At 37.0% G+C, this 26,753-nt stretch overlaps 1 protein-coding gene across 1 annotated transcript in view; it reads left to right on the top strand.

Moving 5' to 3' along the window:
* BTBD8 (BTB domain containing 8) overlaps nt 1-26,753 on the top strand; it is a 44,685-nt gene that overhangs the window by 2,819 nt on the left and 15,113 nt on the right. Inside the window, 12 exon segments of the mRNA XM_072419887.1 lie at nt 448-630; nt 1,756-1,964; nt 2,734-2,848; nt 5,189-5,278; nt 6,063-6,143; nt 6,534-6,630; nt 13,558-13,646; nt 14,431-14,533; nt 19,219-19,401; nt 20,084-20,221; nt 23,886-24,015; nt 25,212-25,273. Coding sequence (XP_072275988.1) covers nt 448-630; nt 1,756-1,964; nt 2,734-2,848; nt 5,189-5,278; nt 6,063-6,143; nt 6,534-6,630; nt 13,558-13,646; nt 14,431-14,533; nt 19,219-19,401; nt 20,084-20,221; nt 23,886-24,015; nt 25,212-25,273 — 1,480 coding nt within the window.

The following is a 26,753-nucleotide window of genomic DNA, read 5'->3' as shown; positions in this document are numbered from 1 at the left end:
AATATTCAGATGATTATTTAATCTCAATTGTTGGTTCTACTTAATATCTCGCAGAAACATACAGAAATTATTATTTTGACAGGAATTCCCAAATTATATTAGTGTTTTTTGTTACAGTTTTATGTTTAGGCTGATCTCCAGACAACGTTTATACACATCTAAAGGCATGCTAGATGAAGCCTTTCTTTTGCAGTGCTGTGTAGTGGTCATCTACAACCTAAAACATGATTGAAGCTGTGACAGGCCTATTAAATGTAACAAACCCCTCCATCCCCTCATATTCATTACATAGGGGAGCTGATTTCAGTGTAACATAGGGCATAAAAGCTAGCTGGATTTTTGACAGGGTCTTTTTTCCCGCACTTAAACAAAGAATAATGGTAACAAAGTACACAAATAAGAAAAGAATGATTAATAGGTTTCGAATACACTTTTATATTTTTGCAGACTTTTAAATGAAGAAATCAACTCAGATCTTACTCTTCATGTTGGACAGACAATATTTAAAGCACACAAGGCTGTTCTTCAGGCAAGAACTCCAAAATTCTATATGTTTGTTACAGAAAAAGCCATAGAAGACACAATTACTTTCCAGAATGTGGAACCAACAGAAATAAAAGTTTTTCTAAAGTAAGTGTCATATCGGATTGTAAAATAGTTGATATATCTAATGTAATTTAAAGCTGAACTTCAGGCAAACATTTGATATATACACATGCTGTTTTATTTTTCCCAAATGTTTTGTATTTTGGTCCAGTCAGTTCTGAGATGAGCACATCCCTGCTGGTCAGGAGGCAGATGTCTTGCTATGTCTTTACAGCAGTTTCCAGGACAGTGACTGAGCAGCAGCATATCCCTGCTACCTCTGCTTTCTCCTCCAGGCCTTATCGTATGTAAATACACCACTGCTCCAATAGAGATTTTTGCTATTCTCTATACATTCAGGATTTTTGCTTTTTATCTGGATAATTATTATTAGAAAAACCCATTTATCAGGACCCCTTTAATTAAAGCTCTCCTAAGCTAACAACTGGGATACTTCCATACTGTACTACTCCATGCTTTGAATCTGTTAGGATCTTTAAACCCCCATCACTCTTTTTTTTTTCAATTCAGTCTCTACCCTCCCCTAAGGAAGCCATATGGTAAAATGCGTGGGAAAAAGGGACGACCTAATGTTTTGAATTATGTATTCTGTCATCCAGTTGCAGTTCTTTTTCAGGTTAAACAAAGCTGGCCAGTGAGTTCAAGTCACCGGTCTGAGCTTGTTGACTTTGACTGTGTATTTCTCAAGTCTATGAGAAATTTGCAGGCTGCCATTGCTGTCCTAAAAAATTACACTGCTGTCTATTTTATAATAACCCTTTGACATTGATACCTCTAGTCTCTGAACTAGTACAAGTATACTTACTAGGTACAAGTATAAAAAAAAGTTAGAATTCCATACTGGTATATTTGTTCTTCGGCAAGTATTGGGTCTAGAAGGTCAGCATATTGGAAGCAGACCTTAGCAAGGACAGTTTATATATTGCTGCCATGATAGGTGTTCTTAAAGGTATCGTGACAAACATGTCAGAATTCTGGATTTAGTATCCATGCTGCAACGTAGTTATGCCTATTGCACACCTTCATGTGCATTCATTTTGCTATACATTTCCTACAAACCCTTCAAAACAAATTGCATTAAAAAAAAACATTGGAGACTTGTCCGTTTTATGTTTTCAGTCTGTGCATATTTACTCCATTTCTTTAAAGGATTCTGTACAGCTCTCTCTGGAGTATAAAAGAGACGGAGGATCATATTCTTGACATCATAAAGGACCAGTCTGTTTTAGAGGATCCCCATGTTGACGAAAGTGGTAATCTGCAGATCAGCTTATCTTCAGCTGAAAAAAACACTGAATTTTCCATCAACAAATCTCCAGGCCAGCATGCACACCCCGAAGAAAACCTTAACTGTGAAGGTAAGATATGAATGATTTTATTTTCAATGAAACTTACGTTTTCACACCTAACTATTACATATTCAGTATTGTATCGCTAATCCTAAAGCATGTGACGTGCTTCCTAGTCATAGGTGACATTGAAAACCTGACATAATATCACAATGCTTGGTGGAATAACAAGTCTGTAATCTATAAGTATTTTGGCTGTACTTAAAGCTCCCCTCCAAACATAACATTGGTGAATCCAAAAAAAAGAAATTGCCCACATGTGCGTCTGCAAACATGGACAAGCCTCTTTTGTGTAAGTGCTTTATTCACATTAGAAGCTGTAGCAAAGATATGCTAATGAAAGTCTCTTGCACGAGTCCTTCTAGCAACCAATCAAGAGCGCCCTCTTTTCAGCATAATAAAGTATATCACTGACATATTAATAGAAAACATAGAGCTGTATTTATGAAACCTGGAATCTGACATTCCCTCAACCGTTCCCTTGTGGAATCAATTATTGCCATTGAAACACATGGACCTGGAAGATTCCCACAATGGAATGTATGATAAATGTTTTATAAATAAAGCCCATAGTATACTTTCTGTTACATTTTGCTTTTAACAATTGAAAGTTATTACAAAGCCAGTTTAAAAATTTACCAAAAAAAAAAAAAAAATTCCAGATAATTTTGCAGAATTAAGTCTTTAGATAAAATTTCTACTGAATGTGGGAGCATACAAAATGTGTTATTTTGACAGACTTTCTGTATAGTGCTTAAATTGTTTTGTGCGATTACAGATTACAGCGCTGAACCGCCATCAGATCTTGGCAAGGACTTACTGTCTTTATTTCAATGTTCTCATTGCACTGATGTTGTAATCCAAATAGAAGACAAATGTTTCCATGCACACAGGTAATGGGGGCTGCCATATTTTGTTCATTGCGGTTGTACACCCTAATTTGCAACGGAGCAACTAGTGAAATAAACAGTTGAAATACATGCATATAAATAGTTTTGCCTAACAAAAAATAAACCGCATCAAATGCTTTAGAAATATGACTACACAGAACTTCACTTAAATGAAGTGAAGGGGGCTCCTTTTACGTTTGAAGTCTTGTGGTTGGTACCTTACACCCCTGCCCTTTTTAAAAAGGGTGATTTTGAGGCTTGATTCTTAAGTTAGCTGTGGAGCACTTTCTAGGTCTTAGCTGCTGACCTTGCTTCTTTGCTTACTCCATTTTAAATCCTTGCTTATAGACCGGAAATAATTAATTGCCTGGAGTATCTGGGTTTGATGCTGGAATGGTCTCAGACCAGTTCATTTCTTCCCCAGGAATAACTTCAGGTTTTAATGATATAGTCTAGAATTCTATAGTTGATGACAGGCTGCTTCAAAACAGTACCTTTTGTCCAATTTCTCTTTAGACGTGTTCAGTTCTCATGGGAAAAGTCAGCCCTGTCTCTGCTCAGGCTGTTTCTGTCATGATGGCTGAGAAATCCAGCACTGTCATAGCAGATTCTTTTTTTCAAAATCCTCAGCATGGACATCAGCCTGCTGGGCTCAGGTAGCATCTCCTAGTAAATATCTTGAAGCTTTGGTTGATTTGGGCTGTTTCTTTAATATTGAACCCCCCAATTGGAGAGTTGTTTGATCCTGATTAAGTTGGACATGACATGTCTGGGATGTACATCGTCCATCAGGGAGTAATCAGAAGTCCTGCTTGAGCAAGAAAGGTAGAATTCTCCTCTAGGCAGAACTTTACATACTAGCCTTGTCAGCTGTGTATATTCCAGGTCTAGGAAATTGTCAGCCAGATTATCTGAGCCAGCAGTGTTGCAGATGGGGATGCTTGCCTTCAGGTTTATTAATGACTTGGAGAGGTGTGCATCCTGGTACAGGGATAACTTGGTGGAAGTAGTAGATGCTTTGGTTGCTCCGTAGGATCAATATTCCCTGATCGGTGCCTTTGCTTGTAGAGCTGAAGATGTTTTGAAGAGCTAATAAATCGTGGGGTGTAATTCGTTTTTTACACATAGCTTTTCCATTTTTGTAAAATAATGAAATTATGGTGCCTGCAGTGTATTGTATCCTGACGTTAGATCAGTGGTCGCCAACCTTTAGGACCTCACGGACCACTAAATCCACAGAATCCGGGCCATGCATGCGCGGGTAGCTGTGTGTCACTCAAAGGCGAAGAGACTTCCCCCAGAGTGACGTCATGATGCCAAAACCTGCTCAGACCTGCTTTCTAAACGTCCTGGGGGGACAGTAGCACAGGGCAGCCCTGCCCTTCTGTCCCCTCAGGAGGTTTAGCAAGCAATGGGAGAGCGGGCGGGTTGTGTCCATACAGGGGACATGATCAGCGGGATCAGGAGAAGGATCCTGCTGGGGGGCGCAGTGGCCAGGGCCCCGGACCACCCAAATTTTTTTTGCAGACCACTGCTTGGCGACCGCTGGGTTTAGATTTAAATCATTTTAAAACCTGCTAAAGACTTTTTTTTTTTTTTTTATGTCCCGATGTATAAAACCTTAGCTTTTAAAGAGGGTGTACTTTCTGTTTTTATATAAATAATAATCAGGCAGTCAAGGAAAATATGTCTTGTTTTGTGCAGTGATCATCACCTAAATATTGTTGAACTTGTGGGCTTAGAAGATGCTGGATCCTCTGGGAATCCAAGCTGGGAGGATGAGCTTGAACCATATGTAATATAACCACCTACCCCATATAGTATTAAACTTTTCAGTCGTACCTCTGGCACTGGCTGTGAGAGGTATTGGCCATTTGCATATTATCATTGATTTTACGCATCCATAACTGTTGGAGGTGTGGTTAATTTCCAGTAAAGGAGTATACAGGAGTTGACAGCAATTATGAGATGTCTAAAGTTTCAGCCCTTATAAGACTTTTCTGACATTGCATTATGATGCAGCAAAAAGAACCCAGGGGTCTGTTGGTGTGTGGTCACTTTTTGAGTAAGGGTGATCATCTGGTCCCAAAAAGGACATAGGGCAGGATCAAAAAATGTTGAGCTTGCTGCACTTGTCAAGTCCAAATCTCCAGTTTAGAGCTGTTTTAAGATATGCCAAATTAACATGTTTTACAATAAAAAGCATAATAATATTCTTGTTTTCACATATTTTATTGTACCTGGTATGTATAATTTATAAAATAATTATTTTCTTCTAGGAATGTTTTGCTTCTGCAAAACCTTTCCCTTCACTTTATACTTTTGTATTTTTAATGTTCCCAGGGCAATCCTGTGTGCTAGGTCCAGTTATTTTGCTGCTATGCTGAGTGGAAGTTGGGTTGAGACTTCACAAGACGTCATCCAAATTCAAAAGTAAGTTTACTCTAAAATCTGAAAAATCTAGCCAAAAGAGAGAGTATGATATATTAAAGTATTGTGCACGTTCTACCCGCACATTTTTTTATATGCTTACTGTCTCATTTATATATTATTGTATTGCATTTGTAGAATAGCTCCTGCAATCACACTGAAATGCACAGCTAGGCTTGTGAGCTAGACTTGCAGTATTGCAGCTCAGTTTGTTAACCTCTCTACCCCCAGCCTGTGGTGAGACTATAAAGAGTCATCAAATACCAAGGTGATCTCTTCGCTTTTTGTTAGCATGCTCCTAGCTAGCACATGTGAAGGCCTTAGAGGAGCCAAGTACTAAAACTGCAACTTACTAGAGGTTTAAATCCAAGAAGAATTCCTTGTGTTCAATAAGCAGGACATGTACAGTGTTCTCTTCTGAAATTTTTTAAGCTTAGTGTTCCCAATCACTGTTACCATAGGAATCCAGTAACCTCTATAATTCTGTCAGCTTTCTACTTTTGCTTTTATATTTTGTTCCAACTTCCTAATGCCTACCCTCTTAGTATGTCCCATTTTTTCATCATTTTTGTATTATTTCCTAACTGTCCAATGCCCCTGTATTGTGACCCAGCTTTTCAGTATCTACCCAAAAACAGCTGGGTGGTTACTAAGAAGTGCCGGCTCGTGTGCCTAGCTAAAAGGGGCTGGGGAGAACACTGACTTTTTTTTTCTCCTGTAGACTGTGTTGCTGTTTTTAATATCTGCTTTTAAGTTCAGCTTTTAATGTCTAAAATATTTTCTTCAGTGTGAAACAAACAGAAATGGCAGTCATAATGCATTTTATATATGGAGGAATAATGGATCTTCCCAAAAACATTGATGCTGTGTAAGTAATTTTTACATTCTTGTTTTTAAAACATCCAGGGCATCCTAATTGTGTATTTCAGGAGTAAGGAGATGAACAATTGTACAAGAACAGTGGGCCCTGTAGCCTGCAATCATTAAACCATCCATAGAAAGGCACAGTTGGCGTTTTGATGTGGGGTGGAGGGACGACAAATCTTATTACAGACACATTGATAAATGAGGCTGTGACTGACAGTTTTTGCAGTTTTCTTTTAGAATACAAAAATATTGTGTTGTGGAATGTGCTGAACTCCATATAAAATTTTAATGCTTATTAATTCTTACAACTTTATTCTCTGCAAATCAAGGTTATTATTATTTTTTTTTAATTTAAGCAAATCTTAAGCTACGTTTGCTATCTCTCCTGCAGCCAGATTCTCGTTATTGCTGACATGTATGGAATGGAAGGGTTGAAAGAAGTTGCTGTCTATGTTTTGAAGAGAGACTACTGCAAATTTTTTATAAAGGTACTTGTGCTGGGAATTGGGATTAATTTATCCTTCCTTTAGATCAGGCAATTCCGTTCTTGTGTCATTGTGGATCTGCAGGTTCTAGCATAATCTGACCATCGAGCTTTGTTTGTCTCCTTCAGGCTTAAAGCTCTAAAAATGTTTCCATGTGTAAAGTCTTTTACTAGCCAGAGTATTTGCTCTGTCATAGAAGTCAGTCTCCTAATTCACACACATCTCATACAGTACATCCAGACAGTTGACACTTCTATTTTAGCTCTGCAGCTTTCTCTATATTAGTATCTTTGCATGTTTGAGCTACAATAATAGCTATATAGAATTACAGATTTTGACTTATAAAGCTGAGGATATCCCGCAAAGCAGTTTTTTGCCATCCACAAAGACACCTCTAGGTGTCTAGTATGCTTGGGTGCCTACTGTTTAAAAATCTATATGGACATTAGGTTCAAATTGTAAACTGCTTTATGAAGGTTCACAAACTGCCTTTTGTGGTTTACCAAATCTTTATAAAGGTTAAAAATTTAAAGTGGAACTGAAATTTGGTATCGGGCAGAGCTTTGTTGCTAAAAAGTAAAGGTGATGTCCCTTCTGCAATAAGCATTCTTACCTGTGTGATCATGTCATGGATCTGTCAACTTCTGAGCCATGCATGCCAGGATTGGTTGGCAGGTTGATTGCTAGAATAACCTGCAATCTTGACTTCCCCTTGGATTGCCGAGACTAAATGAATTCCTTGTGCGCGAGTTGCACCCTTTAACGGATCAAGGATGTGAGAGTATCAGTGTTTAGTTTCCCTTTAACATTGAAGAATAGCCTGCACATTAATTGGTGTTTTTTATTACTTAATTACTGAAATGAGAGATGGACTTTTGATTTATTCTTTACCAGCATTATACCTTACCTATAATGTATTCAATTTTAACATTCTAGATATCTAGGTTCTAGATATAAATTGCCACTTTGGTACAATTCTTGCTCCCCTCAAGTTTTGCATCTGTGTTAGAGATGTGTTCTAGTATTTCATACTATGCTCAACATGTTTTATATTTGCTGCCTCCTGCAGAAATTTTAACCTGTATATTTTATTCTGTTCTTTAAACCTACCAGTGTTCATTTACCCCTAGCTTCAAAACTGTCTGACCCAGAACAACTATGCAGCTTATTAGATCTAACTCCTATGTGTGCATCACCTACTGTAACTTTGTTCCAGGTGAGTTACAGCAGGTACAGAAGTCAGACGGCAAGGCAGAGATCAGTGTGGATATCAAGGAGATGGATTAGTGATTTCTTTAGTGTAGGTTTCCTTTTTTTCAGGCAAATGGGCCCTTCTTGTGTGGATACTGCAGTTCCCAGTTCTTGTTCCAGATGGCCAGAAAATAATTGATGTGGGTATAAATAGCAGATGTGTGAACAGAGAATTCTGATCAACCATATGGCCTATGTAACTTGCTCAGGCTCCTCATGTCAAGGTAGCCAGAGTATATAGTTTGTGGCTTCATTCACAGGATACAGCATAGTCCTCAGTATAGGATACATTGCAAATTTAAGCTGCTTTACACAGGCGCCTAAGGGAGGATCGTAAGCCAGATTCTAAATGGCTTAAGGGCAGCAGGGCAATATCTGGTCTATTAGTGCATAAGAGAAAATGGTAACAGCAATTCCAGCACTGTTTATGATTTTCCTAAAGCTGAAGCCCTAATGCCCTGCTAGAAGCAAGTGGGGGAGGTCTTTTGTAGTTTGCATCAGTGACAAGGCTGATAACACTGGGAAACTTTCAATGAGCTGGAGTGAACAGGGAATTATAAACTTGGTGGATTCTTCCTAAGAGAAATGGGATGTGTTTGAACCTATCAAGCAAATCTAACACAACACTTTCATTAGTACATTTAAAGTGCACCTAACTCATAATGTGATGATTTGCTAGGTTGTACGGAACATTCAGGAATGTTTATTGTAGTACCCTATATTTAGCATTTATCAGTACACTTTCTGGTATGTGAGTGTACCTAGGCACTCCTATACCTACCACCTCAAATCTGTAAATCTACAGGGGGAGATCTATGGCACTGCTGCCTTAACTTACTGCTAGTCTCAGACTTGGGGTGAGATTTGGTATGGTCAGTGCTATGCAGCTAACGGTTCCCCTTTCTGGAGGTGCTAAGAAAGAAAAGCTGTTCCTAAGCTAAGACAGTCACCTTCACACACAAATGCAGTGCTAAACAAGGTATATGTAATAAATAATAAAAATTTTATTTTTTGCTTGGGGAAAAGCTTCCAAAAAATAGTTTCTCTTTTACTGGCTGAAAGAGAGAAAATAAAGTTTATTGTTGGTGTTTATAGGCCATGAACTTTTTAAATGCAAGATTTCAATTCCTACCTGAACTTCATCATTAAGCTGTTATATTTTCTTCAAACTTGGATTGTATTTGATTTGGTCAGGGTGTAAAAAAAGACAGTTGACCAGTTCACACTGAACATTGTGTTCTGTGGTATATACCACTCTTAAAAATTTAATTTGTCATCCCTGTGACAGCAGTGACATTTTTTAGAGGTTCTTTGTGAAAGAAAAGCGTCACTGTATCTGCTGCTGAGATGAGGTGTGAAAAATGTAACTAATTCACTGATTCACTAGGATTGGCAGCCTGGCGTAAATAATATTACAAAGGCATGGCAATGCCCAACTCTAGCTTGGATAAAAAAACAAACCAACAAAAAGACCGAAATGGATCTCTGAAAAGCTCTTACAATTAAAGGAAGTTCTGAATATATTCTGCTACCTATCTACTTCTATATTCTACTACAACACTTTTATTTTACTAGCACTGCATTTTTTGTCCCGCATACTGACCAGTCCACTTTGGGTTGAATAACACTTTCTGTGGTGTACAAATGCCATTATTTACTTTGTGGTAACCACTGCATGTGTAGCCTAAAATATGTATGTATGTAGCTGGAAATCCACTATATATCTCCAGTTGAGTAATTTTCATATTTCATTTCCAATAGCAAGATTACATAAAATCTGGTTTTAGATTAGGTTCTCACATTTTAAAAGTTGAAATCTGAATTGTGGTAGGATTGCTTGTTGTATAAATGTAAAGAAGACGGTTGGTATACATAACAGGAATGTGATAATGTTCACCAGTATTTGAAAGGCAGATAGTAATACAATGGCACAGGGCAACAAATTTGTAAGCTGTGAATGTGTTGTCACTCTCTGCTATTCAGCTATGAACTCCTGTATGATGGTATGTATGTAAGTGCACTGTTATTGGACTTTCGACCTATTGCTTACTAGTATCTATTTCTCTTGCTCAGTAGTTTTATTATAATTTATACTTTACCTGCATACCCAGTCCTGTGAGGTCTTCTATCTTTACCAGACACCACATCTATTTTGTCCGGTTCTTTAAACCTTTACATCAGTGTTTCTAATCCTGGCTTCCTCCAGTGGTTGCTAGGGGCAACAAGTAATTTGTGCTTCTCAAATTGGTCTAACTGATACAAAATATTGTTTTGGCTATCCAAAAGGGTGACCTTCTTCCCACTCCATTCACTTTGATGGAAAGTTATCAGAATAGAGTGTGTGGATTGGCTTCCTATTGAAGTGCACAAGGGTCACAATGCACAATGCACTGTGTTCATAATTGTTTTGGTTGGGTGCAATTTCAGGTAAAAAAAAAAAAATAAATAAAAAAATGGAGATTCCTGTGACTTGGAAAGTAACAGAGCTTCTACCAGGGAAGAGATAAAGTGGTTTAAATGATGTGTGCACTTTTATGTACTTCTTTTTAACCTTACTTGCCTAACCATCCTCGTGTTTCCCGCCTGATGCCACATAGCAGCTCTTCAGGATCTTTTCCCTAAAACATCCATATCCATTAACCTTCTGCTATCATTTAGGCTTTGTACTAGTTGGGTTAGAAAATAGATTGGAATATTCCAGGTATATGAAAAAGGGAACTGCCCCTCTGTTCTCACTGCCAGCTGCAGCAGACAATTAAATTATTTTGCATAGTTGTAAAAATATCACATAAAGGATTCTTGAACTGTAATGAGGCTTTATTTTTCATGTTTCTTTTCTTTCATTACATTTTTTTTTAATTGTACTGTGGACCAGTCATTATTCAGAATGTTACCTGTGTAAGTTATCAGCCCATGTTTGCTCCTGCTTTCACAATTTCACCGTAACTGAGCGCCTTTTTCTAACCAATATCCATGTCCTTGGTTGCCACTAAAGAGTTCTATTTTGACAGAATTTAATTGTTTAACCCCTGAAGCTAACCTGTGCTAGTTTCCTGTCTGTCATGGTATTTTTACATTCTAAGTCGCTGATCCAGAACCGGTCTAGTGTTTGACTTAACTCCCAAGTTTACGATCTGTATACTTGATCTGGGTCACTGACCCAAAGTATTAAAATCATAAGACAATATGTGACTGCCTGACACTGTGTAGCAGTTCGTATTCAAAGTTTGAGAGTTTTTCAGAAAAACAAGGCACTGAAGCCTCTAAATTGCCTCTCAGTTGTTCTGTCCCATCTGCAAGGAATTTACATTTAAAGGTTGGGGGCTTGCAAGGTAATGCTATGAGAGGATCAGCTACTGAGAAAGTGAGGGAACCAACTGTTAGGGATATTTGGGAATAGATTTTTCATGGTTCCTGAATGTCAGTGAAGCTTTGTTTTAATGCTTATTATGAATGTTTTACTTACTTGCAAGTCAAAAGTCTGGTGACAGGTTCACCATACTTTAAGATCACATGGGGTACACAGGAAAGGCTTTTCTATGTAACAAAGGGTGTTGGGCACCTTGTGGAAACAAACGTCAGACAGGACAACAAGAAAAAAAAAATATGAAATGGATGACTAATTCATTTTAACTTATTTTGTTAATTAGTAAAATATAAAATGCTATTATTATTATTATTATTATTATTATTATACAGTATTTATATAGCGCCATCATATTACGCAGCGCTGTACAAAGTACATAGTCATGTCACTAACTGTCCCTCAAAGGAGCTCACAATCTAATGTCCCTACCATAGTGATATGTCATGTAGTCTAAGGTCAATTTAGGGGGAAACCAATTAATCCTATTGCATGTTTTTGGGATGTGGGAGGAAACCGGAGTACCCGGAGGAAACCCACGCAGACACGGGGAGAACCTGCAAACTCCATGCAGATAGTGTCCTGGCTGGGATTCGAACCTAGGACCTAGTGCTGCAAAGGCCAGAGTGCTAACCACTGAGCCACCGTGCTGCCCTATTCACATTTCTTTATATTTAGGGTTAACAAGAAATGATTTAATAATAGACACAGCTGCTGTTATGTCAGTCCTGCTCAGTATCTGATTTTTGTAATACTGATTTAAGGGAAAGATCTTCCAGATTGCTAATTTTACAGTATTATTCCAGGGAAAAAATGGAAAATACAGTTCTATATTCCTACAGTAATTGTCAAATATACAGTCCAATTCTGTTTCTTTTCCTTTCACAATTGCATTTCATTTGAGCAAGGGGAAATGGTAAAATCTTGACAGATAGAGAAATAGCTGAACCATGGTAGCAGAAATGCACATCAGGTGGCCTATGTTGATGCTGTCAGGGTGAGAGATATACAGAAATGTCTATAGTCTTTTACTTATGCCTGTGAGGTACATTGTCCTTTTCCGTAGATAGTCATGTACATGACAAGCTAAAGTACACCTGCCAAGCAACAAATTATTTTCTTTAAAACTCTGACTACATCCAATGTGAATGACAAAGCAGTAAAAGAGAGAATGTACACGTCACAAAGCAGAGGGTAAAGTACATTCTATTTATTTGAATCCCTCCAAGTATAAGAATTGACTTAAATTGGGTAAAGTAGCAGCCTGTGGAAAATTGCAAATCTAACCCTTTATTTTCTCCAAACATACCTGTCTAGCACAATGGTATAAAGGCCAAAATAGCTGTTGTAACTTTAAAGGTTTTTATATTAATGCTTGATCTAAATGTGAAAAAGACATTTTTTGTACCGAAGACCAACAATGCAAGGACCTAGCACAACACCTAGCCTGCTTACAAAGTGTGCTGATATGTACTGGGAAAGAAAAAATCCAATGAAGGTTAGGTCGCCTAAAATTAATAAGATAGGCAGAGTCATTTCATGGCCCAGGTTATGTTGGTTCCCAGCCCAGAAAACTGAGCATATGCTATTCGTGGAGGGCATTACCATGATACCCTTCCTTTACAGTGTATTGGTGCCACACTCTGCTTCAGTAAAGACCACCCAATGCAAGGAATAGAACCCTGCTCCACATCACCAGCTTAGAGATTTTACAAATTTTAGGTATGAAAAGCATAAACAGCCTATGTGGATCTTTGGGGGATGAGGGTCATAGATTTTGGTGAAAGATCTGGCAACTCTAGCACAGGGCCTGTAAACAAAACTGAGAAGTTTAACTCCCCATCAATGGCATTGGTTGTGCGTGAGATAATAGAAGTAAATCAGTTCAAGAAATGTATTCCTTTTGGCTAGAACAACCAGTGTTAATCCATCTGTTTTTTTTATTGGTGAAAAAATATTGGTTCAGTCGTTTGAGCAGCGATAAACCATTAATATGCATAGCTGAAACATTCATCAGTCTGCTTTGCTTTTTACCCGTCTAGTAAACATCAAATTGTGGGAGTGTCAGCCTTGTCAAATTATAGATGGTCTTTTGTTCCACTTTAACAATAATCTTGTTTCTGTTATAAAGCCAGTGGGATGAAAACCATCATATAAACATTTCTCAAAACATGCTGGGTGCAGATGATAATTCAGCTATAGATTTTTGCTGTCATTTTTTTTCACAAGCATTTACTACAGAATTTTTAGATGATATGTTAGATATATTTTTGCTACTGGCCGTGCTGAGAAATGCTTCATTTGTTTTATTTCAGCCTGTCGTAGGAATGCAGCAATCAGTGTTAGAATGTCTTGCTATTGCCTATTCTGTGGGAGAGGAGCCATTGTAGACCTCATGTATGAAGTAAGTATATGTGTTGGCGATTTGTTTCTGTTTTGCGCTTTTAAACCATGTTTGCTTTTTTTTGTTCAACGAAAAAGTGGCAGGGGAGTTAAGGTTTCTATGTTGGGGAGATTATGCAAATTGGTCTTTAAAAAAATAATACATCCTCAATGGACCATTGTGGTGCACTTTAATAGGCTCCCCAACTGACCAAAAAATTGCTCCTGCTCTAAATTTTACAACACACATTAAAGCATTGCCTCACATTCCAGTATGCTGCACACTGGGTTCATTAGGACCCAGTTTATAAATGATAAATTTTGTTTATAAATTAACAAAAGAGCACAAACAAACCAAACATGGGTTAGTCCAGTGGTGTGTGTCTTTTTTTTCTTTTTGTTAAGCTACTTTTAGATGTAAGTTGCCCAATTTAGCTAGATCAGGCAATGGTCTCCTGTAAATGTCTTCCCAGCAGTGTCTGTCTGTTCTCCGGAGACAATCACTAGATGAATCGATTTAAAAAAAACTGCCTCATTGCTACCTCCCTCAGACCTAAGTAACACCAGCATTTGCCTGGGTCACTCCTTTTGTTGCCTAAACTTGAAAGAATAGTGGAGCCGACCTTGTACAATTATAGATTACTTTGTAGTGTTTGTTGGTTTTGTTTTCCTAATTGCAGTAGGATTATGCTGTAATTCTAATGCCCTTTAATGTCTATGGGAATATTGCTTCTATTTATGTAAAATTAAATGTTTATAAAATGTACTAATTTGAATTTTTTTTTTTTGCTTTAATGTCCTTTTAGGTGGATGGAAAAGTATTTTGTGAAATGTTGGTCTGAAAGAAGTTTTGCCAATTTGCCTGCAGATCTTCAGAATAGCTGCCTTTCTGCTTTGGTTCAGTCACTTGTAAGTACGCATAAGCTCACTGTAAATCTGTATTTCTGCTAAGTGTGTGTTCCCTTGTTTTGCTTGTGGTTAAAGGGTTGTTAAAGTTTTGATTCTGTAGTTCTTATTTATTTCACCTTTAAATTAAACATTAAATGGGATACAGTCAGTCGTTTATGAATATGAATAAAGCATCAAGATTTATCCTGATTTTAAAGTTCCTTGGCAAAATATTTCCATGTGGTCATTTATATGGAAGGTAATGCCATACATTTCAAAAACTTAAAACTGTGCATGTAGGATTGGTTATTGGAGGCCATTCCTTCCACAATGTGTTTGAATAACTACATTTTACAATCTGTTTAAACCAAATGTAAAATGAACTGCTAACTGAGTGATTCAGTTTATGTAGGTCAGTGCCTCTAGGATCAAAATTAATTCCCCTTACACCAGTTATTTAAGCCCAATGTCAACTGATGACTGACATGTTTTAAAATGTGCTGTAACAACACTGTCAGCTTGCTTTTATTCTCAATAAATGTGCCAATGGGAGAGCTCTGGTAACATCTGGTAATTGCGTTAGGATAGGATTGAGTTCATGAGTTGTATTTCATGATATTTGCACAGTATATGGTTAGTTTTGTGTGTGCAATGTTTGTTTTTAATTTATTTTAAATGTTTTCAAATTGATATTATAATGAGTAATGCTTGTAATCCTGTGAATGAAAGTGGATGAGTTGTTGTTTGCATCTGATTAGGTTTCTACTGTCTTCTTTAGAGAAGATGAAGCAAAAACATTTGTTGTTACAACTTTATACAGCTGTCTATTTTGTTTTGATATTGATTTGCCACGTCCTAAAGTTATTTACACCAAAAAGTTACCATATAGGGGGGCTGAGAGAAAGCAGCAAACATTCTTAATTCAGTAGGTAATTAAAACAAACATTTTAACAATCTAAACTACTTTTTATATTGTGATTTTAACACAATACAGATTCACCTATGGATTTCATGTTATTATTTTTTCTATATGTGACTCAAATAATGTCATTGAAAGTTTTGCAGAAGAAATACATTTTTTGGAAGTTATAGATCATGTTTCTCAAATGCTTGTGGTTCATCATGCATATGTCCTGTAAATTACCTAAGCAACTCAATGGTTTAAATCATATCACCTTCTTCAAGGGAAGAACAGGTCACCTGCGGGAGATAAATTTTCACAATGTCTATAAAATGAAATATGTAATTATTAACCATGTGTCTAAATGTATATAAAATATTTTATTTAGCTCAAATTGATTATAGTTATCACAATTACCTTTTAGCTCATCAAAATTATAGCCACTTCATAAAAGAATGTAATTTTCAACCACTAACTTCCACGTACAACACCTGTAGGTTCAATTTATGTCTTTATTGCCCCATTTATGTGTTGCTTTAATGCTTCTCAAGAAGGAATTTTAGTTTGATTTTTTTTGCCTATGCTGGGATGTATGAACTCCCGCCACGTGCTCAGTGTACATTGTGCAGAAAACTGTGAACTTGCAAGTAGGGATTTTTTTTTATCACAGATAGTATTTTTCTTCTGGGCTAAAAAGCCTGCCTGTTCAATAAATTGTGGGCTAAAGTTTCACTTTAACACCCCCAAAAATGTGCAATTTTTAGGAATGCAGTACACCACCGCTCACAGTAGGCTTGCGTTCATTTCAGGATGTTCCAGTATTGGTGCATTGGGCTGCCATATGGAATAATAATGGCACCCCAATGCACCAATTGTGCTGCAATATAAAAGTGTGAATTTCAAAGCACATGGAGGCTGGCATTGATCATCTCCTGTTGTGAAAAATGCAGGTTACTAATTCACTGATCTTAAAATCTGCATGTAAAGACTAGTTTTACCCTGTGTATCTGTTGAGATACAGGACATGATGGTAGTCTGCATAGTTCTTTAAAAACAGGCAACTTTTAAATGGCATAGTTTTGAGAAGGGCTGATTTTTTACCTTCTGTGTTACATTTCAATAACGTTCAATCATGAAGTATAGGCATCAAAGAGCATGAAAGAGAGTCGGTCATGTGACCAGTATCTCCTCTTTTTTTTTTTTTTTTTCCCCCTCCAATTGTTATTGCGCGCCGCCATCCATGCACAGCAAGCATAGCACAATATGCTTTATAAATGTCCAGTAGTTTTTGGGTTTTTTAGGTATTTTGAGGAAGGACCTGTAGAATACTGAACAATATAATAAAAGAAGAATCAATTGTGATAAGGGAAGCAGCATTATAAATGCTCCAAGTGTGATTCATTTACCTTTTACATGCATTCCTTCAGATTTAATAAACAAAACTTCACTTTATAGTATTTCAGCAGATACCATAACATGTTCATTTTATAAGCATGTTCTAGTTTGGTTTTACATGTCTCATATACAACATTAGGTAAATTTGTTTAAATACTGTTTGAACTTGACCCAGTTTATCTAGGAAAGGTTTGCCTATTCCATATTTAGCAACGACATGCTGAGTAAATTAACATGAGCTTGTATAATTATTTGATGTCATGTAAGTCAATGATATCAATTAAATATTTAGCCCAGTTTTATGAATTCTAAAAAAAAATTATTCAAGAAGAATGTTTATAAAATATATAATATATATATATATATATATATATATATATATATATACTATTGTATCCCGTAAAAACTCAGAAAGGACATTCAAGATTTCGGTCCCATTTGGCAATAATCATGTAAATCTACACGGTTGTTCGAACATTAGACTTGTAGCTGTATATGTGTCCTAGCATAGGATCTTCAGCTATAGACAATCAGTATTCTAACAAAGAATCTGTATCAATATACAGGAAAGGGAGCAGCTTGTTTTAGCAAATGATTTTTAATTATATACAACAAAGGGTCCAGCATGCTCTTACATGATATCTCTCACTATACATAAGGGTAAGACCAGCAGTTTTTTTAGAATCTTGCAAAAATATATAGGAAACCAGGCAGCGTATTCTAGCTATAGATTCTAAAGAATTATATATATATATATTTGCAAAAAAGTAGGTAGCGTGTTCTAGCATGGGACTACTTTTAGTTGTGTAGCTTTCTAGCAAGTGATCCCTTAGCCATATACAAGGAAGAGAAAATTTTCTTCTGGTGTGTAATCTCAAGCCATATACAAGAATGGGAAGTGTGTTCATTTTTTTGCTGAAAAACATAGAATCTTTAGATGTACCCCGCAAAATGAGCTGCATATTCTAGCTATGTATAGGAAGGGAACGGTGTGTTCTAGCATGTGATCTTATAAGAAATACCTTGAAAAATAAGCAATGTGTTCTTTCATGGAAGCTATATAATAAAGTAAGCAGTGTGTTCTAGCATGGAATTTTTCATCTATGTAATAGGAGCAGTCTGAAATGGTACAAGTGAGGGTCATGATGCAAATTTTAGCTTTCTGACTGTTTAGCAGACAACTACGTTTTCAGAGTTTTCTCTTTAAAATAATTATGTACATGTTGTGTTAATATCTATTGTGCAGCGTCCATGCATGAATCTTGTATGAAGCCATTTCCATGTGGGATGACTGAATGGTTATTTGAGATTTTTATTAGCAAATGTATAAAAAAGAGAACATATAAAAGCTTTTTGGCCCCTTCACATCTGCAGGCAACAGATATGTAATGGGTGCATTGAACTATAAAAAGTTCTGCTTGCTTCATCTTTGATACTGTTGCAAAATGTGGGTTGCATCAAGTTCTGTGGGGATGCATGTATGGATGCATGCAAATACAAGATACATCTTCATAGCCTTGATTGTATGCCAATCTCTCTTGTTATTTATCAATATTCTGTTTTCTGATGATACATTCAAGTTTGAATCAGTATTGCTGGCTGCTTTATTCCCTGTATTAACACATAATATACATATTAACAAATGTAAGTATGTATAGAGTATAGTTTTCTCCTCACTTTAATCCTCACTGGCTGGCTCCCTCCCTACAGATATTATCCCTTTTACATACTCTCTAGCATAAAAAGCCAAGTTTAAATAATCAGGGTAGGGGTGCTGGAGCTTGGCAGAACAAGGGGGACTGGGGATATACCTGCTTTAAAAAAAAAATAACAATAATAAAACTGTAACATTTTTTAAGCTTTTATGGGCCTGGAATATGATCAGCTAATTTATACTGAAGGCACAAATTAGCTAATAATGTGTCCCATGTGTAGACATGTTTTGATTGAATGTGTTAAAATTTGAGTCATTGATGGGTTTGAAACTCTGGGAATTGATGCTTCAAGGTAAGGCAATCATTGCAGTCCTGCCAAGACAATGTTTGATTTCTCCAAAGTTTTACAAAATATTTTAGAAATGCTGCACAGTATTTATTTAATAATCTAAACTGCATTCAGCTGCATGGACTGAAAATGTGGTAAAGCGAGAGACAAATAACTGTGCTATGTGTCAGGTGAAGGACTTTTCAATCCATCTGGTGACAGACACCCTGCAATTATCCATGTTGACACGTTATACTATGGAAGTTTGTGTGCAGAGCTGGGCGGTTCTGGCTGTCAGTTGATAAATCAAGAGGTTTTCTGTGTCAGTCAGTGTGTGCCCTTTGGTAAAATGTGGATGGGTGGTTTCTTTTATAAAGCATACTGAATTCCTGACCCTTTCTCTGTCACAATAAGCTTTGTTTTCCAGTCCTACAGGAATGCAGCGTTTCTGTTAATGGAAAGTGACAGGCTGCTCAGCAGTCTTCCTGAGGTGAAGTGGACTGAAAAAGTGAGGAATTTAGCATCTGGTCTCCAAGATGAATGTGTGAGATTTATTGTGACAAACTTCTCCCAAACAATAAAAAGTGAAAGTTTTACACACTTGTTACAGGTACTTGCAACTTTATTTTCTGGTCTTGATCCTAGTCATTGTAATATTCTATTGATTGTCCCTATTTTGTTTAAACAAGTCATCTTGTTTCCGCCATAAAATACGGCCTGCACTCCACAACTTGATTAATTGCTGACATCATGGGCCTGATTTTATTTAGCTCCCCAAGTCTGGAGTAGATAGACTATCATGGGTGAACCTGGTGATCATGCAACCCTGGAATACAAACGCCAATACAAATTTTGTGTAAATTTCTCTGGCATTCCCATTGATTACTATAAGCAGATGTTTTTCAGCTCTAGACAATGGCTTTGGGTAAATTATCAGAAGATCATCCACTCAGTCATCTGTGTTAATGAACCCTTTGTCTTAATATGGATATGTAAAATCCAGCAATCCATGGCAATCGGTAAGGTGTATCATCTTCTCACTGATATGTCATAAGCCGCAGAGGAATTGTTTTTTGGGGCAAGAATCCTTTGTGGATTTACAGCAAAAAATGAATACCCAACCAGCACAAACATAGCAGTTGCTCTGGGTTTTTTTTTTTTTTTTTCTAGTCAAGTATGGGATGCAAGGGTAATTCCATTGCCAGAAACTTGCTGGTATTTGTCTAGGGTGTATTGCTTTTCTGTCATCTAAAATAAGCTAACAGCAGTGCATTTCTTCTCACCCTTTTCAGGCCCAGGGGATGAGCAGCCGGCCATATCTCCTAGAACATATTTTTAATGAAATAGAAAATAGCATTTCATTTAAAAACTGTTCCTCTCTTTATATGGCCGTGGATGAGTTATTAAAGTTGGCAACAGAAAATGAAATGGTGAGTGTTATTGTGTTCTTACTTTTCTAGATTTTACAGAAAGCTGTGTAAATGCTCTCCTCTGGGTAATGCCTTTTAATCCCTACACGATACAGTTGCAGATCTGACTTTCGATTCAATCACCCATCACCACTGATTTTTCAGAACAGCAAATAAATTCTTATAGCATTCTTTCTTATCAATATCACCCTGCTCTGTATGTTTCTAAAACGTCTTTCTATCTTTTAAATATCAGTGGGGATAATACTGATGTTTTGTTAGAAACATGCTGACCTTTTTAACCAAACACTATAGGGCTACATGGCAAAGTGCAGATTGTGACTGACTTTCACTAAAAATATATAGAACGGGGGTTCCCAACCTATGGCCTGTGCCCTGCATGCTGCACGTATAACTTTTTAACCATTGAAAAGTTGTAAATGACATCTTGCCCCTCGGCCCAGACAGTATTTACATATATATGCCATTAATGTAAAAATGTCCACATTAAAGCCAAGTATTTTTTCAATAAATCACCTGACAGCCAATCAGAAAGTTAATTACAACCATGTCACGTATTGGTGTGCAAAAGGGACTTTCTGATTGGCTAGCTGTTCTGGCCTTTCCTGTTGGGAATTAGTGCTGCCTGTAAAAACTGAGCTACCCTAAAAAACTGCTTGGGTTAGCTCAGTGGTGCAAGCATGGGACATAGACTCCCTCTTTTTCCAAATGAGTGCAAGCACTGGGAGGATAAAGGTCTTTATGCTACGCATATTTTAGGGGAGCATCAATTGAAAATATTTAGTGTATGTTGTCTGCATCTGCTTAATTATTGTCTCAGGCCCGATGAGATAATATTTTATTCTTGTAGGAGCATTATATTGTGGTTTCAGCTCAATAAAGTAAAGTCAAACAAGCAATGTGTTTTATAGTGAATGACTAATGCCATATGTTCCAAGGGTTAAAAGGAATACCAGACTAAGAATTTAATTTTTTTAATAATTTCCGAAATAATTTTTTACAAATGGCGAACTGGTACCTCAACCAAAACTTTTGGGGGGCTCCTGATCTAAAACAGGCATGTTGATTTTTTTAAAAGCTAGTACAAGCATAACAGGCATAAGTCCACTCTTATATTCTTCATGCCTTACTTAACTATTCAGACTGGACCACTCCCCTATTTCTATAAAAGAAAGGCTAATCGTTTCAGAATTCCAAGACGTGGAGGGCTTAATACTCTTCCTTGAGATGACACAGTAAGTAAGCACGGGACAGCTATGAATTTCTCATATAAAAAAGTGGTAACTACCGTATTTTTTGCCGTATAAGATGCTCCGGAATATAAGACGCACCCAATTTTAAAGGAGGAAAATCTAGAAAAAAAAGATTCTGAAAGATAATTCCCCTTCTGATCACTCATGTGACATTCATACCGGTATTCCCCTTCTGATCACTCATGTGTCATTCAAAATTCCCTTCTGATCACTCTGTGTCATTCAAATTCCCCTTCTGATCACGCTGTGCTTTTTTCCACTGTACGGCAGTTAGGACAGGGAACAGCAGGTGGCGCTGTGCCGGCTTCTTTCGCTCTGCTTTACAGACAGGACACTCCTGCTTTAAATGGTTCACTACCATTTAAATCGGTAGTTGCCAAGCTTTTGGGACCTACAGACCGCGCAGAATCAGAATCTGGACCACGCTTGGGGAGCCGTGTGTCATTCAAAGGGGAAGAAACTTCACCCATAGTGGGCTCATAATACCAGAACCTGCACAGGGTGGGGGGGTTGCGTCCTAACGGGGGGCATGGTCCGCGGCTTTTGGCGGCCAAAGGCGCGGACCACAGGTTGGCCACCGCTGATTTAAACCATGATAAACTGGTTCATCTGCCTAAAACATGCAATGTATAGTTATGCCCTTATTTATTGTACAGCGCTATGTTGGTTCTATATAAATCCTGTATAATAATAATATTAATAATTATAATAATATTGCCTTATCTTATAACCAGTTTTTACAGGTTTTTAGTAGAGCAAATCTAACCAATTGTCCAGGAGAATAAACAGGTTTTATGTTCACTTGATTTGTACCTCAATGCAGTACATTTTTAACACATTTTGTGTTGTAGTGTACCATACTGCTCAGTAGCACACTGTTAAACACTGTTGTGTTTTGCAGATTTTCTTCAATTTTCTTAGTTGTATATTGGAAGTCCATTTAAACATCCTGCTTAAATGCAATGCCTAATAACGCACAGCACCTGATTATAAAGTTGTGAAAAAGGACCAAAACTACTCAAGCAACCTAAATGATAAACTTGGCATTCTTCAAATAAATGATGTTTTGGCCGGTTTTATTTTGTTTTGTTTTTTTAAACCCTGGCCATCAGTTTCCCGTATGTTATGTATCCTCACCAGGCCATAAATAGCCAGACCTTTGCTAAATCAGAAATGTTTTTTCTGTACAGTGTCATTTGAATGGCACGGCTAATAGATGTCTTTATACAGCACAGACTGCAATGCAGACAAATCTAACCACGGATAATGTATGACAAGCTGCAGCCATGAGGAAGTCGCTGCAGGTTGTGTCCATTAATAAAACCATCACAGCTGATCTTGATAATACCCACCTGCAGCTCTGGCAGTCTGCTAAGAAGTGTTTTTTTATTTATTTATTTATTTTATTTTATTTTTATTATCTGTTTTTTTTATTTTAAATATATAAGTATTTTAAGGCAATCTGGGTGAGCCATATCATTTTGAGTGGTGTCATATGATGTTAGCATAATAAATAAACATATGCTCATCTGTAATGAATCACCTGCCTTTGCTAGGAGATTGCAAAACTGCCAACTATTCCAAGAAGATAAAAATACATTCCTGTTTGCTGTAAGCTAGGTGATGGAAGCTAGTCTTTTTCCCTTTTAAGCATCCTGCATGACTAGCTTGCTTCTGGTTCTGCAGGGACATGGTAAAGAGTTCTGCAGTTAACCTGTTCTGTTCTGCGCATTGTAATAACAAATAGCACAGCAATCCCAATGCCTCAGGTAGTAAAGAGATTACAGGATTTATGAAAGACCATTAAAACAAGATACTTTCACTGCACACTGATCGTATTACCTCGCATGAACTTGTATTTGAAACATATGAAATCAGTTGTCTGCTGTTATTCAGAAATAATATGCCGGAGGAAAAAGAAAACAGAAAAATTGGCTGATGTGTGGGTTTAAAATTCTGATATGTTTGAGATGTAAAAGCTACTTTGTAGGCGAGCTCTATTTAATGAGTTACTATGTAAATATGATGAGAAGGCGTAGTGGGCAAACCTGTAATAACATACATGAAACAAACAGAAGAGCTGCTGGCTTTGTTGCATTCACAATTGCTCCCAGGAGTATTTGACTTTGCAGCCAGCTGGAAGAATGACACCGGCATAGAAGCCAGTGTATTTAAGATGGCGTTTCCACCGCCTGTCACAAAGCAGCTTCACATCCACGCCGGTTGTATAATCTAATGCTGCAGACCTGAAAGCCATTCGTAATGCTCCCTCCAGTAGGCAGTCATACAGTCTGTGTGATGACATCATAGACAAAGCTTAGGGAGTAAGTAGATTCTGAGAGAGGAATATAATGACTGGTTGCCATGGAAATGTTCCTCTGAACAGCTGCTGATTTGTCGCTTTAACATAGGTTTTTACGTGCAAGATCCAAGCTCTGCGTGATAAGCTGTGGAGCTTCCTGGTCCAGTCTTTTTATGCTGTACGGCACACAGAGGGCTGGAAATTGATGAGGCCGGGTGATCAGGACAAAATACAAGCAGGTACCTTTCAGCACATTCCTATGTGTTTATGAATTCCAGAAATTGTGTTCCTAATGTTGCTTATAACCGCTGCATCGTGCCCTGATATATGTTTCTGTTAAAGCTCAGTCTTTAGTGAAATATATTTGCATGCCATATCTTTATTCTGCTTTTTGTAGTTATATTTATAATTAGATGAAGAATCGATTGCCATAAATTTCATGCCTATTTACACACAGATAAAAAAAAAGCGCTGCTGCAGTAATTATCTGCCCCCTGATCAAAGTGTTCTATGTAATCTGCATGATGTCTGGTTATCCCTTTGCAGAGAAATATACTATTTTCCACATGACTTGTATCAGGGAAAGCTACGGAGCAAAGGTTCAGTATAATCAACATTGAATTCAGAGCATGAACAGCCTAAATATGAAGCATCAGCAAAATCAGACCAATTTACGGTCAATATTGATGATGCTCTTGTGTGTACATTGCACACATTTTGTTATTTTTAGGTGCTTTTGTGGTATTCATGCCATGTGCAAGTCCAATACTGAAATACTAAATTATAATAATCTCATAAATCTTTGGGACCGGTTAGCAGTATTTTTTTTTTTTTTTTTTTACACACTTATAGTAATTGATTCCTGTCAATGTCTCAATAACACCAATACATCCACAAAAGACCACATTTGCATGCATGCTTTCTCATACATAATGCAAAACAGCTGATCTTCTTTGTGCATATTAGACTGACATGGTCCATGACATCATTTTATAAATGCTTTTAAAACCCGTTTATTTTTTAATTATTTACATGCATTGTTCATTAGGAAAAGCTTTCTTCATAAATCGGCGTTCCTGTGTTAGCACTTCCCGTTTTTATGCATGTATTTCCCAGAAGAAATCTTGCCCTTAATTCAGTATAGTAAAATACTGTTACTGCAGTGGATGCTGCTGCGCGATCACTGACTACTTCACTGGTGGAGGGGGACCGTTTGCAGCATAGTATTGTAGGGGGTAAAAAAGTGCTCCATTTCCTGGCAGCATGCTTTTAGTAGTACATTTCTATAGGAAGGTTACTCTATATCATCACATACATCCCTTTAGTATTCAGATCCTGCTACATAGAATCATAAACCATGTTATTTCTTAAGATAAATAGCTGTATATTGCTGTTTTGCTTTTGTTAATTAACCAATGATTGTTTTATTTTCTAGCTGCCTTTGATAAAGGGGATGATCGAAGACTTGCAAAGAAGCCCACATTTACTAGTTCTCAGGTAAATCTGAATTTTTTGCTTTTGCTTTTTTTTTTTTTTTTTTTTTTACACTGTGTGATAAAGAATGGCGAATCAACAAATATAAAGATAATTTATTGTTTTGATTACAGTTATAGGTGGGGAAAAATACTAAAAACCCAAAGGTTATTGTGTTGTAAACCTTTATAGCACTCAGGTTGCAGATTGAATAATTCCTTTCCATGGTATGTTATGGAATTTAGAGAAAATACCGTTTTCTAGATGCTGCCTCCAAATTAACATGACCTCAATAAATAAAACCTAAGATGTAAATGCCATTAGGTGTCCCATGAGTCATTAACGGGGATCTTGATTTGATTCAAAAAAAATGAAAGGGCATAACCAATGTATCTGTAGTATCTTGGGGAACACTGCATATTTCTTCTGATAGGCTGGCAGCATCCCTTAGTTCTTCCTTCTTCTACTATCTTACTCGAGAAGACTGTCACATGTGCAGCAATGCAGCATTCCCATTTGGCACACTTGAAAATGCTGTTGAAAATGCCGAAAAGTGCTGCTACACATTATCATGAGAGAGGTGCTAGAACAAACATTAGGATTTTGGGTTGCTTTGACTCAGCTGATCAATATCAAGAAAGTTCATAGCTTTTTACATGCTTTTTTACATTGATAATGTTGACCTAAAGTATATACTGTCAGTATAGGTCCCCTTTAAATTTGCATTTATAAAAGTTATGTATATATTTTTTAAATGTTTATAACTAGTGTGTTCTTTTCAGTCCCTTTAGAGGTGGGTGGCTTTTATGGGCCCTGATTCATTGTTCTTTAATCTAAAGTTGAAATATTGTGAGTCATACTATATATTATGCTGTATTTCTTTCTTAAGCACGCCTTTAAATGCAAATCACCTGCTTAAGGTAAATGGTATTATAAATGTATTTTATTTTTTTAAATCTTTCTTTCTATGCCTAGTAAGTTCTCATTGTACGTGAGGGCAGCCATATTTGCCTATGACATGAGAGATCTGCTTCCTGCTTAGCAGTTCTACAAGATAATTGTAAATCTTATAACGCAAAGAAGTACTGAAAACACAGCAGTGTTTGGTTGATACTCCGTCTCATTGATACCCCCGACATTAATAGGAAAGAGGGTAGACTTACTCCTGTAAAATAAGTTATTTTCATATATATCTCTACATTTGCTATTGTTATGGGAAAGAAAGCTTTTAAAATGCCATATAAATTTGAGTAATACATCAGAATGGTTGTTACACTAAAAAGGTGCTGTATACACAGGAGTACTAAAGGTGATGAGTTCCAATGCCCAATTGCAATGTAATTAAAATATTTCTAATTCCTGTTTTATTGCTGCACATGTGCTTAGTGGATCACATCTTCCAGCTCAGCCCGTTTACACAAGATTGACAGGTTTTTTTAAAGCTCTGCTACATGGCATGGTCTGGGAGCTGGTTGAATCCTTTTGTTGTTCTAGCCTCACAGCC

The sequence above is a fragment of the Pyxicephalus adspersus genome, chromosome 8 (assembly GCF_032062135.1).
Source record: "Pyxicephalus adspersus chromosome 8, UCB_Pads_2.0, whole genome shotgun sequence".
Classification (NCBI taxonomy): domain Eukaryota; kingdom Metazoa; phylum Chordata; class Amphibia; order Anura; family Pyxicephalidae; genus Pyxicephalus; species Pyxicephalus adspersus.
Note: the sequence above shows the minus strand (reverse complement) of the source record. Positions and strands in the feature narration are given on the sequence as shown.